Here is a 17835-nt window from a genome sequence, read left to right as displayed (position 1 = left end):
AATAGTGTGAGGATAAAATGAAAATTATAGAAACCTTTTTTGTTGATATTTGCCTAAATTTATGTTTCCCCCTAGTTCGTCTATCAGATATTGTTAAATTGTCCTTAGGAACTTCAACTAACCCAGTTTCGGTTTATGTTTTAATGAACTCGACAAGCATCATGAAAACAAATAGAATTGTATGTTCACCTTATATCCCCCTCCCCCCTTTTTATGAATGACCGCTACAATTGCATTCCGATCTGCATGCTAATTTATGTTAAGTTTATAATTAAGGGAGGGGAAAGAGGTTCAAAAATGAAATAGATCAAATTATAAAGTTTACTTGTAATGAATTAGCTATAATACTCCTAATGATTTTTGTTTGTACTGTTGCATGCCATCGAATCAAACTAAATTTCATATTTGCCAGAACATGTACTTTCTATTGTTGAAACAGTTTTACCTGATTAATTGGATTAATAAAAAGAAAGTATTTATTTTCTCGTGGTTTTGATTCTGATTTTAGGTATACGCTTGCAATATCTCCGATGGAAAATGTAACACTTTTGTTAAATGACTTGTTAAAGGGTTACCATAGAGAAGTCAGACCAGGACTTGGAGGTATGTATTAGACAAAAGACAAAAGAGAAATTGCACTGGGAAGTGTATGGTGTCTTCATTAAACATTTATACAGCTGTTTACAATTATGCCAATAAGTCTAACCAAACGAGATAGAAAAATGTCACGCATTAAATCTTCATACATTTTGACATTTTTACTATACAGTTAAGTAGCATAAGTCTAACGTCTTTTCCGTCTAATCAATCAACGTCATTCGATTTGCGATTTAGACACAAAATTCTTGTTAGATGAAGATGGGCCATTGGCTTTAGCAAGATTCGCGGCAAAAAGTTCACATGTCGTGTCAATTTGGAAATAAAATGATTAAACTAAAGCCGTTGGATGAGGTATTGTAAATAAATTGCTCTGCCATCGGAGGAAATTAGGAAATATTTCTGAGTTCATTTACTGAAGCAATGTTAAGAAATGTAAAAAGAACATTCTTCGTCAAGGAAAATTGATTTCTATATCAGACATTGGAACAAATCTATAAAAGGAAATTAAATCTTGAAGCTTACCCTACAATACATGTTATTTTGGTGAAAAATAAGGTCGTAAAACAAAAATATTATAAACTAGATTAGAAATGATTGTTAACCATTTCAATGTAACAAGTGCAATCAATAATTGCTGTATGTGTTGAAAATTTTACATCTTGCCTTTTAACATCATTGCTTTGTTTTAAGTCATTAGATATGTGATACGCTAAAAGTGCTTTAGACCAATATTCTCTTATATCTAAATCTGATGCTTATACTTGCTTTTAAATTCTTATGTGTTATGATCTTATTTGATAATTTTGTTTGCTAATACATGCACTTAAGGCTATGTGTAGTTGTCTTAGATGAAACTTTTTTTTGTGTTTTGTAATTTGTATTCAGAAACGTGTCCATTTTCCCAATCCAAAAATATTGTTTTAAATCAAATCCAGTCAACTTAATCTTAGATTCGAATTCAAAGTGCTCAAAAAGAAAATCCTACATTATGTTAGGGAGTAACCATTTAAGCTTCAAAAGGGAGTAAAATTTTATGTCCGAGTCGGAGCACTTATCACTTGTTTTTACTACGCTTTCAATCAAAGTATTATTTTTTTAATAATTTTAAAACGCTAAAAGGTATTGGAAAAATCTGGATTCAGAATATTTCTTTGTCACCTGCTCGTCAAATTGGGGATTGTAAATCAGATTATCTCTTTACTTTTTAGAAGAAAACTTAACGCCCCCTCCCCTTTTTTTAAGTTAAATGAGTCCCTTATGTTCCTTCATAATTTTATTATTTTTCAGAGTGCGATTTTGATATTGCAAAAAGTGGGTAGTATGACTGTAGCTCCTCGAGGGTCAAATTTCTACTATATGAAGCGAAGCGTCAAATATTTGAAAATTTACATAACCGAACACAGTAATTTCATGAAGTAATTTTTTGTATCTAAGTTATACCCAGTGCGTTCACTCAAAACAGCACAAATGTTGTTTTATTATTATTATTTATTAAATAAGAATACATTTGTCAATCTAAAATAGCTTCAATTGACAATTTCCACTGACCATCTGTATTTGACATCTCTGCAATCTTACGAAGTCGTCATTTTCGATTTTTCTACTTTAAGCGTTTTTCATTATTGCATTTTGCTGTTGAACTTATAGACATTTCTTGTGTCACAAACGAAATATCGGATTTAAGACTAAAGGCTTCTAGACGTCTTTAAAGTGAATACAATTCGGCGGATAACAATTATCGAAAACTTGGAAAGGAGTATATACAATGTAAAGACATGACATCTGAATAAGTTTTCAGATATGACTGCTAAATTTTCTTCTTTTTTGTTGTTGTATAACATTAGGGTTCTTTTTGTCAATAACTCAACTTTTAAATGGACTCTCAGAAACGAGGACACACTTTTATTTTCTAATACAGAAACAACAGTCGGAATCAACAATTGATTAAATTAATAAAGCAAAGGAGAAGAAAAATCACCAGGGCTGTCTAACCTCTACATTTTCTTTATTTCTTGTAGCTATTTTTCAACACACATTTTCATACTTGACCAGGGAAATGGGGGGGGGGGGAAACGCTTTTACTGAAATCAGAGAATTGTCTAACCTTTATAATAATTGAACGTTATTAGATTGGCTTGGGCTGTAATGTCATTTGATGGTTCATGAAAAATAAATGTCTGATCTAATACTAATATATCACCAATTATACGCTATCATGACATAACGTTAATAACACTCCGGTGTCAAGGGAAATTATGCCAGTAAGCAATATAAATTATACCAAGAACGTAAAAAACTGTTGGCAGTTCAATATTAGCTTTCTTTTATAGTCGCTCGAGGAGCCAATTAGTTGTAATGTATTCAATAATACTAATCCCACGAGGAGGTCGTGTTTGTATAAGATCACCTCTCGTCTTTAACCATATTTATATATATATGCATCGTCAATGTAAAAAAAAAACATATGTATACATTTCATCTTTTCCCGAACTACACTAGTACATTGTGTTTCTATTTACTATCCCTTGATAGCATTTTTTATTGTGATATTTTTAACATAAATTTACTAGTAAACATTAACAGCAAAGCCACATAACTTTAGCTGAACGAGTTTTAAGATATTGTAATCAGAATCCGCCAAAAAAATAAAGTATAATTGTATATCTATTAGTAAGAGAAAAGTATAATTGTATATCTATTAGTAAGAGAAAAGTATAATTGTATATCTATTAGTAAGAGAAAGGAAATTATAAGTCAATTCTATCCCTGATTATTCTAACGTGTATACTTTGTACTTTAATTATATGTTTGAGGAATAATATTGACACTGAAATCCGTAATCATGGTAATGCTGACACCATTTCTACAAATATAAACCGGAAATATGACGCCGTCGTTTTTTCAGATAAGAGATATAGCAATATATATGTCTCTGATTATTCTTCCCAGCTTTGATACTACGATTCATTCTTAATTTATGGTATAACCATAGTCAATACTTTCTGGTTGTTGCTATGGTGTTAATCCTGGAGATCATTATAATTTTTTTTTAGTATTACCATTATTGAAATATACGAGAGGAACTTATATAGATAATGAACACGCTATGTGCAGTTAACTCGTTTATACGAAGCTTTGTAATATCAATGAAGTTGTTGATTTATTATGAAATAGATTGTAAAATTCCATGAAAGTATCTATGTATAAAAAACAATGTTATATGGAATCGACAATAACGATTTTTATAAAAAAGAAAAGAAAAAAAAAGGAGTATAATTCGCGAACCTTATACTGATTCCGTTGATTTTGTCAGTTGCAATGACTAGAATGATTGAATATTTATACATAAATACATTCTATTTTACCGTTGTGGGTAAAGCAATTGTATTTGTTGGTTAAAATATAATGGTATATGCTGTACATCTACTTCAGTTCTGACTAGACTAGATACTTAATTTGTACAAACTTGACGTCAAATTATGTACTGTAGAATAGAAACAAATGATATCATATTCTAAAATGTTATCACATTACATCTCAAAATAATTACATTAGATGTATGTTTCATTATAATACTTTATTTTGATTGGCTAGCTGCACATCACATGTTATTCCGTAAGCTATTGTGTCACTCAATAAAACTTTTGATCCATGATAACACGTGGTCCCACAATAAAGTGCACAGGTGAATAAAATACAAAAATTCGTGTTTTTATGATCATAGCTAAAAAATATGTAATTATAAGTATTGAATGCTTCTTTTTGTAACTTTATAGGGTTGTAAAAGCGTTGACCGTGCGCACATTTTTAGTATGAAGCGCTTCCATAAATTTACAAAAAGAAGCATTCAATTCTTAAACAATTTATCTCACATTACAATAATCCAAATTCGACGGCAATGGAAAAAGTTCCCGCGCAAATACCATGTGTTAAACGGGATAAACCAAAAAGAATTATAGGGCTATGTTGTCATTGACATGCCGATAAATTTACACAGTAACATTAACTATATTTCTATATTGGTTTTGAATTTAGTTACTTTATCAGAAAAAAATCATATATCGCAGAAAACGATAACTATTAAATTCATTATGCATTACTTCGATACTGAATATTAAAACCCCTAAAACATTATGGTATATGGAACTTGTCAAAACAGATTTCATAATATAAATAAAGGTGACATACGTGGAATCAGAATTGTGCACACAGAAATAAGATCAGAGATTAAGTCCTATAAAATGTGAAAACTCAAAATAACCTGTATAAAGTCATGGTTTACTAAATTTGCTGGCATAAGAACATTGAAGTTGAAACTAGTAAAAAGTGTCCGCTTCCTGAAACCCCATGGGGAAGAAGACCGTCTTCTTGACTACTTCCGTACGCCACGGACTGATTTTTTTAATAAATTGTAATAGAGAATGTTAACGAGGTACCACATGTGATTAAAATATCTGAAATTTAGCCAAACCGATTAGCCATTTGAGATTTGCTTTCTCGGAGTGAATACACTCAATTTTCACTCTAAGGAAATGAGCGTCTTGCAAACATTCAATAATTTGCATAGGTAATCTCTGGTCCTCTGTTTTTAAACAGAACTGATGATTTGATTTGGATAATTCTTTAAATAAAAAAAGTGTTCGATATTATGACAATATAATTATGTTCCTTACTTTGAAGACTGTAGAATAATGACCAATATGTGAAAGTTAAAGTAACTATAGGTCAGCTGCTCATGAATTAAAATACGAATAAGTTTATCATAAATCAAATAAAATTGAGAATGGAAATGGGGAATGAGTCGAAGAGACAACAACCCGACCACATAGCAGAAAACAGCCGCAGGCCACCAATGGGAATTCAATGTAGGAAGAAATTGGAGATGTGCTTCAGCTGGCCCTTAACAAAAATGTTTACTAGTTGAGTGATAATAGACGTCATACTAAACTCCGCAACATACACAAGAAACTAAAATTAAAAATGTATTTTTAATGTTCACAGACAAGGACCAATCGCTTACTTAGCTTTTTTTCACGATTGAAATTCCGTTCTAGCACGGGTGCATGAGCGCGTATAAAAGTGTTGGCTTAAAAAGAGCAGCTTCACAATTGAAATAAACAACAAAAGCTAAGAAATGGTTTGCATTTATCTCTATTCATTAAACAGTATTTCTCTAATTCTATGGAAATTTATCCCTTTCCTAACCCATTATATAAAAAATTTAATCAACGTGTGGTTGCTGGTAATCTCAAAAGATCATTGGATGATTTTAAGGGTCATGACCTTTTTAACTAACTATATGAATCAAAATTTGATAACAGGTGTTAATGAAATTGACAACTTCGTGCAATTTGAAAGGCACTCGAAGGGGATTTCGTTTAACAAAAAAAGAAAATGTCTGTTTAATCATTAGAGAAACAGATTCCATAGTTACTCGTGGATTATCGGATTTATCCAATCTCGATAGTTAAATTATAAATTTTAAAATCCTCGCCGAGGCGGCTCGGACTTTAAAATTGATAATTTAACTATCTCGATTGGATAAATCCGATAATCCACTGGTATCAATGTAAGAATCTATATTTATTCTAATCGAGGTATCGTCAGTTGTTAACCTATATAGTAACAAAAGTTACATTTGTTTGGTTGTGTAGTGCAAACAATGTTTTTTAAAGAATATCATGAGTATACTTTCACATCATTAGACATATATGAAGTATTGCTAATTACTTTTCAGGGCCTGCAATAAGAATAGAAACAGATATATTAGTACGGAGTATGGGGCCAGTTAAGGAAAGTGAAATGGTTTGTACAATTATAATCAATATTTTTTCAACACATGCTCAATATCCATGCTTTTTGTTGATTGTTTACTATAAAGTGACAATCGGTAAACTTCGGAGTCAAAACACGGCATTTAATGGGCTGCCATATTTGTTAAATCATAAAAGACAGAGAGAGAGAGAAAAAATTGACGATTATACGATATATTTGCGTAAAAATGACAAAATCGTGCACAGAAGATTAAGTTTATGATATATACGTGCATTGGTTCAAGAATTGGATAAACATTATTTTTAGCAAGTCACCCGTTTCATATGACTTTAAAGAATGGCAGACAACTAGCCAGCTAGTTAAGATATTCATATAATCCGTCTAAATAACAGCCCAACAATGTTAGATCTGTAGGAAGCAAATGTTGGTTCTTCCCTGGCCGGGATTTGAACATTTATGAATGGGACTTTTATCTTATAAATGCATTATTAAGCTCCCTCTGGCCAAAGTTCTAATTACTAGTACCGTTTCCAAAAAAACAGTCCATTAGTTTCACATGTTCTGTCGATATAGGTTGTAATAGTTTAATATTTTTTGGGTCTTTTGGAAATGACAAAAGTTAATCTTTCAATATTTTAAATGTTTAAATAGCACCAATCTTAGTTTATTATTCAAGAGGAAATATTTCTTGTCCTTCAGCAACATATGTTAAACAAAGTTTGCCATGTCTATCTTCAATAGGAAATATGTACCCTTTACGGAATTTGGTGAAACCCTTTCGTATATTTAAAGTACTGATTCAAAAGTACTGAACATCGGATGACCGAAAGTTCTTGAGGATGGCCAAAAGCACTTGTAACAGAAAAACAATCACATCTCTACATAAGAAACTGATGTTAATGAACAGAGAAATATTTTTTCTGAGACAATTTCGTGCGTGGATGATGAATAAATGACAGGCAATTGAACCTCACCGTAATAACTATTATAGTGTAGTGATACAAATCCGTTTTTTGTTATATATTGTAGTAAAATAACAGTTAGATGTATATATAATTTCATCCATTTGTATATCATTCTATTCTACTATTCTAATAATAGTGCAGTACATCTTTGTTCAGATAATTAGTAGCATTTTCTAGACATGTTTGCATTTGATGAAAGTATAAATCAAGAAATGTAGTTTAAACGTTCAAATGTATAAAGTGTTATTTTTTTTAGTCATATTCAATGCAATGCTACTTGCGACAACGTTGGTATGACAACCGACTTCGTTTCAACTTAGAGAACATAACAGAAGTCACATTGAGTAATAGTTTCCTGAAGTATATCTGGAAGCCAAATACTTATTTCATAAATGGTAGACGATCACAGCAACCAAATATTACAGTTCCGAATGTATTTGTAAGAATCCGACAAGACGGCAGAATTTATATGTCCCGAAGGTAAGGTAAAGATAAGATATCGTGGCTTCTCAATATGTATCTTGAAAGTTGCACAATATCGGTAATAGATGATCTCATTATATTTTACCATACTCCTCTCCTGACTTTTCTAACAAATAATGTATTTTTTTTAAACTTATACTAAGGGGACGAGCATTTGATTTTTAAGAGACTTGGCTGATTTTATTTAAGATAGATTGATTTTTCCTTTTTAAATTAATCTGTTGCTAGGGCATGCTTATTTCTTCCGCCGCTTTTGCGCAAAAAATATTTCAATTTATACATAAATGTTTCTTGCATTTTGTGTAACAAGGATAATTCTTTTCTTCCTGTCAAAGTTATTTATTTTTAGCGCTTAGCAGACCAGAATATCCATTTCAAATTCCGTCTACCTCGAAAAATAAAAGAGCTGTCCCCTTAGTTTAATAGATGTCAATGCTATTCTAAAGACTCTGTTTCTAATAGTTCATTTTGTGAGGGGAACAATATGTATCTATGTCAACGTACTTCATTTATTTACCCTTTCAATATCAAAAACAAAAAGTATTTTGGGGTTTTAAAAAAAAACGAAAAGAATTAACCGGGGTCAAAATTCGACATCACATGCCTAATGCTAAATTGATACTGTGGAATTTAATTTTACATTTTATTGGGTCTGCGTTCTACAATCTATATTGGACAACATAATATCTCTTGTCATTCAGTTAAGTTAAAATATTTTTGTAGAATTAAGAATCTTTGCAACAACTCTTTGAGGGCAACAATCGATATTATACTGACAGGCTAAAAATTTGTTGTTTTTGTTTTGTTGGGTTTTTTTTTATCTTCAATACCGGTATTGTAAAGATGAGTCTTTTTTTCTTTTATTGACCTTTATACTTAAGATTTGAATGATGTGAATATAAGATTGATCCTCGTATGCCACGGGTTGTTAAGATTGCATTTCCAGCTTTACATATTTGTACTTTGTATATTTAAGTATTTTTAATAATCGTTTCTTTCAGATTGACAATTCATGCCGTTTGTCCAATGAAGATGATGGAATATCCTATGGATAGGCCTGTCTGTCCACTAATAATTAGTAGTTGTAAGTAAAAGTCTTTTGTACATTTACGGTAAGTCTCAAGAATATTAACATACTCATCCAGAAAGTATGACAGAAAGAAGTATTAATTTTGTTCGATCATTATTTTCAAACTGCATTAACTTTGCTTGATTTCGGATCTAAGATGTTTGTAAAAACAACATTGTTTAGTTTACAGTTTTTCAAGTTGTTTGCAATAGGCGATAAAATTATGTGTCCATCTGAAAGTTGTAAATATAGGTTAAAAAAAAGACCTAACGGAAAATCTATAACTGCAAGGTCATCTGTACCTCCGTTTTTTGTGAAATTTTTACTTATATTTTTACAATAGCATTTCAGACCAAACTTTAAAACGGGGCCGTTAACTCGGGCAAATATGTATTCAAAAAGGTGAAATAGAACAAAATAAAATGAGTTTATTTCTTACTCGTAACCAGAGAAAAGAATCAGCATTTTCAATTTAAGTAGAAAGTGATAAATCGTTTGATCAACATAACAATTTTGTTAATTCAATTGATATTTGCAGACGGGTATACAGTTAACGACATACTGTATATATGGAAACATGGACAAGATAAGTCAGTGGAAATGTATGAAGGTGTCACTATGTCACAATTTAACATCCGGGGAATACAAACCAAGAACCTAACTAAGATAGATCATAACGGTAAACATTATATTTTTTGGTGTATAAAACTCTTTTAAAGAAGCTTTAACATAAAAAAAAAAAGACATATATGGTATGATTGACAATAAGATGTACTCTCCACAATAGATAAAATGCCACAGAAATTAACAGCTATAGGTCATTTGTCAATGAACAAAGCCCATACCGCATAGTCAGCTATGAAAGTACCCGTCATCACAAATGTTAAACAATTCAAACGAGAAAAGTAAAGACATAATGAATGTACGGCGAAACACAAATATTTAACACAGCAACAAACGACAAACACTGAATTACAGGATACTGACTTGGGACAGGTACATAGATACAGAATGTGGCACCTAATAAGAAATCAGAATCCAAACCCTTCCCTAACCTAGGACAAAAGTGTAACAGTACAATGTAAAATCGAACTATAAAAATCAGTTGAAAAAGGCTGGAGTCATCAGATGAATATAGATAAATATACATATAACAAAAATATATAGTGGACGTGGACGGATACTTGTACATCCCAACAATAAAGACACTAAGTACATATTAGAAAGTAATCGCAGTTACTGACAGCTAGGTCAAAGACAATAACAACTAATAACAAAATTAACAGATTGTAAATACTGACATGAAAATGCATATGTATATTACAATAATATTTGTTTTGCTTTGAAAATTGAAAATTGAAAATTGAAAAATTAAAAATTGAAAATTGAAAATTGAAAATTGAAAAATTGCCCCTGTTGGAATTTGATACATTTGAAATCATAAATTTCTCAAAAGCTTTTAATTCACTCTTGAAAATCTAATTTGAGTTGTATGTCAAAGTTTAAATGCAAATTTGAGCTAACATACGAGAAATTTCATGTCGTAATGGTTGTATCATTCCATAACCTACCATGCCTGAATAACCCCAAGTGTATAAAAATAAAATCACAAAAATATTGAACTCCAAGGAAAATTCACAACGGAATATCTCTTATCAAATGGCAAAATCAAAAGCACTTGTAAACATCTTAAACGAATGGATAACAACTGTCATATTCCTGACTTTGTACAAGCATTTTTCTTATGTAGAAAATGATGGATTTAACCTAGTTTAAGGATAGCTTAACCTCTCATTTGTATGACAGTCGTATACAATTCCACTGTATTGCCAATTATGAATTATCGTGGTGTTCTTTTGTTCCTATGTCTACGTGTTCATTTTGCCATTCCAACTATATCAATTGGATTGATTTTAATGTAACTTCTCCTGTCCTTTGTATCGTTATTTAACATTTAAGTCTGTTTGGAAACATGTTTCGTTATATAATTAGAATGAACTAAAAGATAAAATATTTTTTGTAAAATCAATAACGTGAGAAGATACCAAAGTGACACAAAGTAAGTTAGTAGAAAAAAACACAGATAACTACTAGTATCTCATTTACTGTAAATTCAGAAAATATTGCGTGCATTTATAATTGCATTTTTTTACGATTTTTAGACAAACCTGTTTAATTCATATAAAATATTTCAAAGTGCGAGTCTAAATTATTGTATTTACATTCTGTCGCATTTTTCGCATAAATAAAAACCTCATAATAATTACTGAATTTACAGTAAGCAGAAGACTTATGTGACGAGAACATTGCTTGGGGGGGGGGGGGCAAAACTAAGTCCCTGTTTTATTCCAGTTGTATAATAGGTATAACAATATTTTAAGAATTATACGGATCGTAATTATTTTGGTGAAATGCACATGCTAGTAAGTAAATGAATGTAAGAAAATACTTCATGACTTGTTTAATAAGGTTAACGCTTTTATATCTTACCAAAACATTCTCCTTCGAATAACTACTCAACAATAAAGGAATGATTGTATATATTTACAGGGGAGCATTCTGTTCTTGAGGTATACTTCCATTTAAAACGCCACGTAGGATTTTTTGTGCTTCAAACATATCTACCGTGTACCCTGATAGTATGTTTGTCTTGGGTTTCTTTCTGGATAAACAGAGATGCAGCACCTGCAAGAGTTTTACTAGGTAAGTAGGACACTGTACAATTATAGAATGTCTAGACATGTCGTCTTGAAAGCTTAAAAGAGAGCCGAAAGATACCAAAAGGTCATTCAAACGCATTAGTTAAAAATAAACTGACAACGCTATGGCTAGACAAGAAAAAAAGACAAACTTAAAATCACACAAACGACAGTACATGAATCCCAAAATAGAAAGACTGGGCATAACCAACCACATCAAAAACTGGAAGCGCACTCAGTGATAAATATTGTACAATTTATCACCACATAAACATTGAAGTCAACAATGGAGAGACAAACCTCCTTATAACTGTTATATGGACAATACAAATACAGGTATTTATGATCTAGATTTGTTGTAGAAACGGTGACCATACGTATAAATGCGAGCTGTATTTTTAGTTTTATACGAAATTTTACTTGACGTTTAAAGTTTTTTTTAGCAAAACATTCAAAGAAATAAACCTACATGAATAATACCAATCTTTCAAGTTATATTTTATTACTTCTATTAATTGAAGGAGTTACTACTATTTTATCAACTGCCTCTACGGGAATGATGGTGAGGGATGGTTTACCCAGAGTTCCGTACGCTACTGCACTTGATGTTTATCTGAATGTATGTATTGTGTACAACCTAGCCGCCATGATAGAATATGCTGCTGTTAATTATTTCACTAAGATAATTCCAAAAGAAGGATCAACTAGTGATAGCGAAGACGAACAGGTAATAAGACAAGAGACGCATACATTCTAACTATTTAGAAACCTAACATGCAAACAATCAATTCTTTCAATACAAGAATGTAATTTTTTTTTAAAACAGTCAAATTAAAAATATCGAAGAAAAAAATTTAAACATTACTTTTCATCATATTTGAATTACATTTCAAGTTATACATAAGTAGTTGCACTGCTTAGACTCAGCTAACTCTGTTTGAAGTGTGTAAGAAAACAGGCGAAAGAAAAAAGTATCGTTGCTCGTCTGTATTTTCATGTGTTTATGTTTATTGTAGAAAGAAATTTAGTCGCTAACAGACCAATCAATTTTACCTTTAAGGTATCTTTTCAAAATGCACTTTTTATCAAGATGCTTGATTTCTTGATTGACAACATATTTGTTACGTTCGGAGGACGTGTTTTTCAACAGACTGTCGGAATCCCAATGGGAACAAACTGTGCCCCTCTACTTGCTGATTTGTTTCTTTATTATTATGAAGCTGACTTCATGCAGGAACTTCTTAGGAAGAAAGATAAGAAGTTAGCAATATTCTTTAACTCTACTTTCCGCTATATAGATGACGTTCTTTCACTAAACAATTCAAAATTTGGTGACTATGTGGATCGCATCTATCCCATCGAATTAGTGATAAAGGATACTACAGATACAGTTAAGTCGGCTTCATATCTTGACTTACATCTAGAAATTGACAATGAGGGTCGGTTGAAGACAAAACTTTTCGACAAAAGAGATGATTTCAGCTTTCCAATTGTGAACTTTCCATTTCTAAGTAGCAACATTCCAGCAGCACCTGCATACGGGGTATAAATCTCCCAATTGATTCGATATTCCCGTGCTTGCATTTCCTATCATGATTTTCTTGATAGAGGTTTACTTCTCACAAGGAAGCTATTAAACCAAGAGTTCCTAATGGTGAAGTTGAAATCATCCCTTCGTAAATTTTACGGACGCCATCACGAGTTGGTTGACCGTTATGGAATAACCGTTTCACAAATGATATCGGATATGTTCCTTACGTCATAACTACAATCCCCTTCCCTTTCATGACTTTGACCTACCAAATTAGACTATTTACCAGATTTGTTATCACATATACGCAACACGACGGGTGCTGCGTGTGGAGCAGGATCTGCTTACCCTTCCGGAGCACCTGAGATCACCCCTAGTTTTTGGTGGGGTTCGTGTTGTTTATTCTTTAGTTTTCTATGTTGTGTCATGTGTACTATTGTTTTTCTGTTTGTCTTTTTCATTTTTAGCCATGGCGTTGTCAGTTTGTTTTAGATTTAGGAGTTTGACTGTCCCTTTTGGTATCTTTCGTCCCTCTTCTTTTGCTAACAAATAACTCTAAATCAATAAATCAAAAATTACTTTTTTATGTTGTTTGCATTTCGCAATTGAGTTAACATCAAGCCAATTTACCAAAAATTTAAATAACACAAAGTAAGGGTCGTTTTTGGATAGCTTGAACATTTTGTTATATTTATTTTTTATTATTAAAACTTTCATTTCCTAGATATATTGATATAATGAAAAGTTGTATTTTTTCAACAGACTGTTTTTTGTCATTAAAATCTGAAGGACTTAACTTATTCCACTAAACTTACCCGCTGTTCATCAGAATATTGTTTTCCAAATAACCGACAACAAAAAGTCAGTCCTTTCAAGTATTGGTAGTATTATGTTTTAAGCTCACCTGGCCCGAAGGGCCAAGTGAGCTTTTCGCATCACTTTGCGTCCGTCGTCCGTCGTCCGTCGTCCGTCGTCGTCGTCGTCGTCGTCGTTCGTCGTTAGCTTTTACAAAAATCTTCTCCTCTGAAACTACTAAGCCAAATTAAACAAAACTTGGCGACAATCATCATTGGGATATCTAGTTTTAAAAATGAGTGCGGTGACCCTGCCAACCAACCAGTAAAGCCGCCATGGCTAAAAATAGAACATAGGGGTAATATGTAGATTTTGGCTTATCACTCAGAAACCAAAGCATTTAGAGCAATTCAGATATGGGGGTTTAATTGTTTTGCAAGTCAAGATCTATCTGCCCTGAAATTTTCAGATGAAGCCGACAACTGGTTGTTGGGTTGCTGCCCCTGAATTGGATATTTTAAAGGAAATTTTGATGTTTTCGCTTGTTATCTTTAATATTATTATAGATAGAGATAAACTGTGAACAGCAATAATGTTCAGCAAAGTAAGATCCACAAATAAGTCAACATGACCAAAAAGGTCAGTTGACCCCTTAAGGAGTTATTGCCCTTTATAGTCAATTTTTGATAATTTTGATTATTTTGTAAATTTTTGTTAATTTTAACAAAATATTTTCCTCTGTAACTAAAGATTCTAGTGATCACTTATTCTAAATTTAGTTATTAATCTCCTTATCTGAAAATTAGATGTATTTAGATAATATTCTAGTTTGTAATCTTTTTTAAGTTTTTTATAGAGAAAAAATTTACTTTTATCATCGATGTTTTGAAATTTGTTTTGAATTAAATCTTCATATCTATTTTTCATTTTTAACTTTATATCGTTTTTTATTTTATTTACATCTTTAATGTCCTTACAAGTAGAAAGAATATTAAGGATAACGTTAGTCTCTTTAACAATATTTTTAGCATATGTATACCATGAGTAAGTTCCTGTCAAATCTAGAGACTGTGCTAGAGAAAAAGCTTCCTTAACAATGGGTTAATATTATTATTATATAGTCTAGCTAAATATAAAAGGGTTTGTGTTTTAATATATAACATAATAAAACATTCTATAGGCAATCTTCCTAATTCAACTCTTGCTCCTAAATTGGATGCATTTTTTCTTATCCCTAGAGTAGATTTACAAAATTTAAGATGCATATTTTCTATGGGGGTCTTGTCTATAAAATCAAGTTGATTAATTTCTTTTCCTGAAGTTAAGGCTCTACTTTTGGCTCGATGAAAAGAAATATATGTATCCAAATATGTTACTTCTGAATTATAGGTCATAATTGGTTTTTTTTGTAAGAAGCAAGAATTTTCAGTAAAGTGAGATCTACAAACGCATCACTATCACCAAAACACAATTTTTTCATGAATCCATCTGTGTCCTTTGTTTAATATGCACATAGACCAAGGTGAGCGACACAGGCTCTTAAGAGCCTCTAGTTTCTTTTATTGGAATTACTTTTTGTGCTTTCCAAAGAAAATACGGATGTTGCCAAAATTAGGATGTGCTGAGTAAACGTAAATGAGACAACAATCCAACTACAACATTTTACCAAACAATATAAAGTTTATAAGTCTATGATAAACGTGTATTAACAGTAACTGTTTGAAATCTGTATCTAATCGAGAAACCACCTGTATTATATTTTACATTCTTTTCATGAATAAGCGTTTGTTTTCATTTGTAGATTCCTGATCCTAAAAGTAACGGTATAATATCGACTGAGTCAAATGTAAGGCATTATAGCTGTTACAACTTGTTCATTCGATGCTTAGTTGGAAATTATCAGTTTCGTAATCAAAATGTAGCTAGAGCTGACCTTAAAAATGGAAACAGCGTCAGTAAAATTGACATGACATCACGATATTTTTTTCCTGCATCGTTTATTTTCTTTCATGCTTTTTATTGGAGTTGGTACTGGGATTCAGGCAATTTTCAAACATCTTAAGCATGACTCATGATAAGGAATGTCGTGTTGAACCAGAGCTAGATTTTGATATTATTTTCTGAAGAAAGTCTTGTACTTATAAATAAAGTAAATAATTTTTAAAAAGCACAAAACACAAACTATACTGCTATACTCGTTCGGTAAAGGGTGAAAGTCGAAACGGTAACGAGAAAATGGCTGATAGTCGTCAGGCGTTCCTACCTGAATAAACTTTGTGGAGAATATGATTGTCAAAAAACAGCAACACAAGGACACAGAAATCGGCATTAAGGAGTTCTAATATTATTTGGTTGGTTTTATCAAATCTAAAACTATGTCAAGTTAAAACTTGTGTGTCATATTATATCAAAATTATAGAAAAGTCTATAGGCGCTTAATCAAAACATGGGAAATTTTATGTTGAGGTGGTTTATAATTCAGTTTTACAGTTTCATACATATTACTTTTTACCTTTACAAATTTGGTCAATCACAACATTATCTAACAATTTATTCCACAAAGTTTTTGGCATTTAATTTCATCCCCCTTCTAACTATTTTATGCATCAAATATAATGAAATAAATTGTAAAAAAGTATGAAAGAAATTTGCAATCTATGTGAACACTAGGTATTCTATTTTAGAACATAATCTCAATACGATAACTGTCCCCGGAAAAAAATAATGTACAATCCCTCTTAAGATCGATTCAAACTAGTCTACCTCTTTTTGTGTTATATTTTAGACCAATTGAAGACCAATTAAAAGCGTTCATATTGGACCTTAATCTAACTACAGTGAAGCAGTTAAGTATAAATCTATCAAATAAAAACTGCTTTCTCAGGGGCGGATTTAGGCGGGGGCGTGGCGGGCGTGCGCCCCCCCTAAAATTTTCAAAGCATGGGTTGACTTCAACATATTTAAGTATCAGAAGAGACCATTCAATCTTTTTTAACATTCAAAGTATATAAATAACAGTCAGTTTAACCATAGATGTATTATAGTATATCTTAAAAGTCTCTCATAAATCTTTTTAAGATTGGTACATGCAATGCAAATGTTTTAATGTTTTAAATCTATGTATGTGAATCTCATTTTATGTTTGTATGTGGTGAGATTATAATAAAATATTGAATCTATATATATATCTTTATTCTGTCAAACCTTTGCAGTTACAATGGTATACAGGCACTACATGACATCAATAATACAGACATAAATACATGAATACACAAAGCAAAATATGTACACTATTTACAATTATACTGATAGTATTTAGCCAGGAGGGCACACATGTGAATTTATAAATCTAATGAAAGTACACAGCTTTCTCAATTTAGATTTTATATTTAAATTCATATTTTTTTTAAACATAATTATATTTGGACGATTTAAATATTTTTTATCAATACATTCTTTTCTTTTTATTGACATCTCTGTGCACATCATAATATAATGATACTCATCTCCAAGATCTTTAGAGTTACATAAGTTACAATTTCGTCTATCTGTCTGAATATTTGTCCATCTCCCTATCTCAATGGGTAATTTAATCTGAATCTATTACATCTATGGGTTAACAGAATCAACGTGATTACTAATCAATTGACCTATGCTTTATTAAAGATCTATAAATAACTTCAAAAGAAGGTGACGCGGAACTGCGTTTGATGACAAATATAATAAATGTTACATTGTATTTGCGGTTTTTAGGGAGGTACCATTTGATTTTTATGGGGGGAGGGGGGGGGGGGGGGGGCTAGGATGAAATTTAAAAAAATAGGCAGGACAGGATTTTGAGTAAAAAAAAAGGCAGGATGACAATTGTAAAAAAGTCAGGATAAGCTAAGAAAAAAAAGGCAGGACCGAATAGACTGA

At 31.5% G+C, this 17835-nt stretch overlaps 1 protein-coding gene across 1 annotated transcript; it reads left to right on the top strand.

Annotated features, from left to right (window-relative positions):
• Positions 1-530: 530 nt before the first annotated feature.
• On the top strand, positions 531-16008 carry LOC134697997 (gamma-aminobutyric acid receptor alpha-like). The gene is made up of 8 exons (XM_063560285.1): positions 531-603; positions 6338-6405; positions 7597-7820; positions 8825-8907; positions 9431-9571; positions 11443-11595; positions 12113-12335; positions 15736-16008. Exons 1-8 carry the CDS (start codon positions 531-533, stop codon positions 15977-15979), a joined length of 1209 nt encoding a protein of 402 aa, XP_063416355.1. The 3' UTR covers positions 15980-16008.
• Positions 16009-17835: the final 1827 nt, after the last annotated feature.

The sequence above is a fragment of the Mytilus trossulus genome, chromosome 14 (assembly GCF_036588685.1).
Source record: "Mytilus trossulus isolate FHL-02 chromosome 14, PNRI_Mtr1.1.1.hap1, whole genome shotgun sequence".
Lineage (NCBI taxonomy): Eukaryota > Metazoa > Mollusca > Bivalvia > Mytilida > Mytilidae > Mytilus > Mytilus trossulus.
The sequence above is the reverse complement of the archived record's forward strand: the minus strand, read 5'-3'. Positions and strand labels throughout refer to the sequence as shown.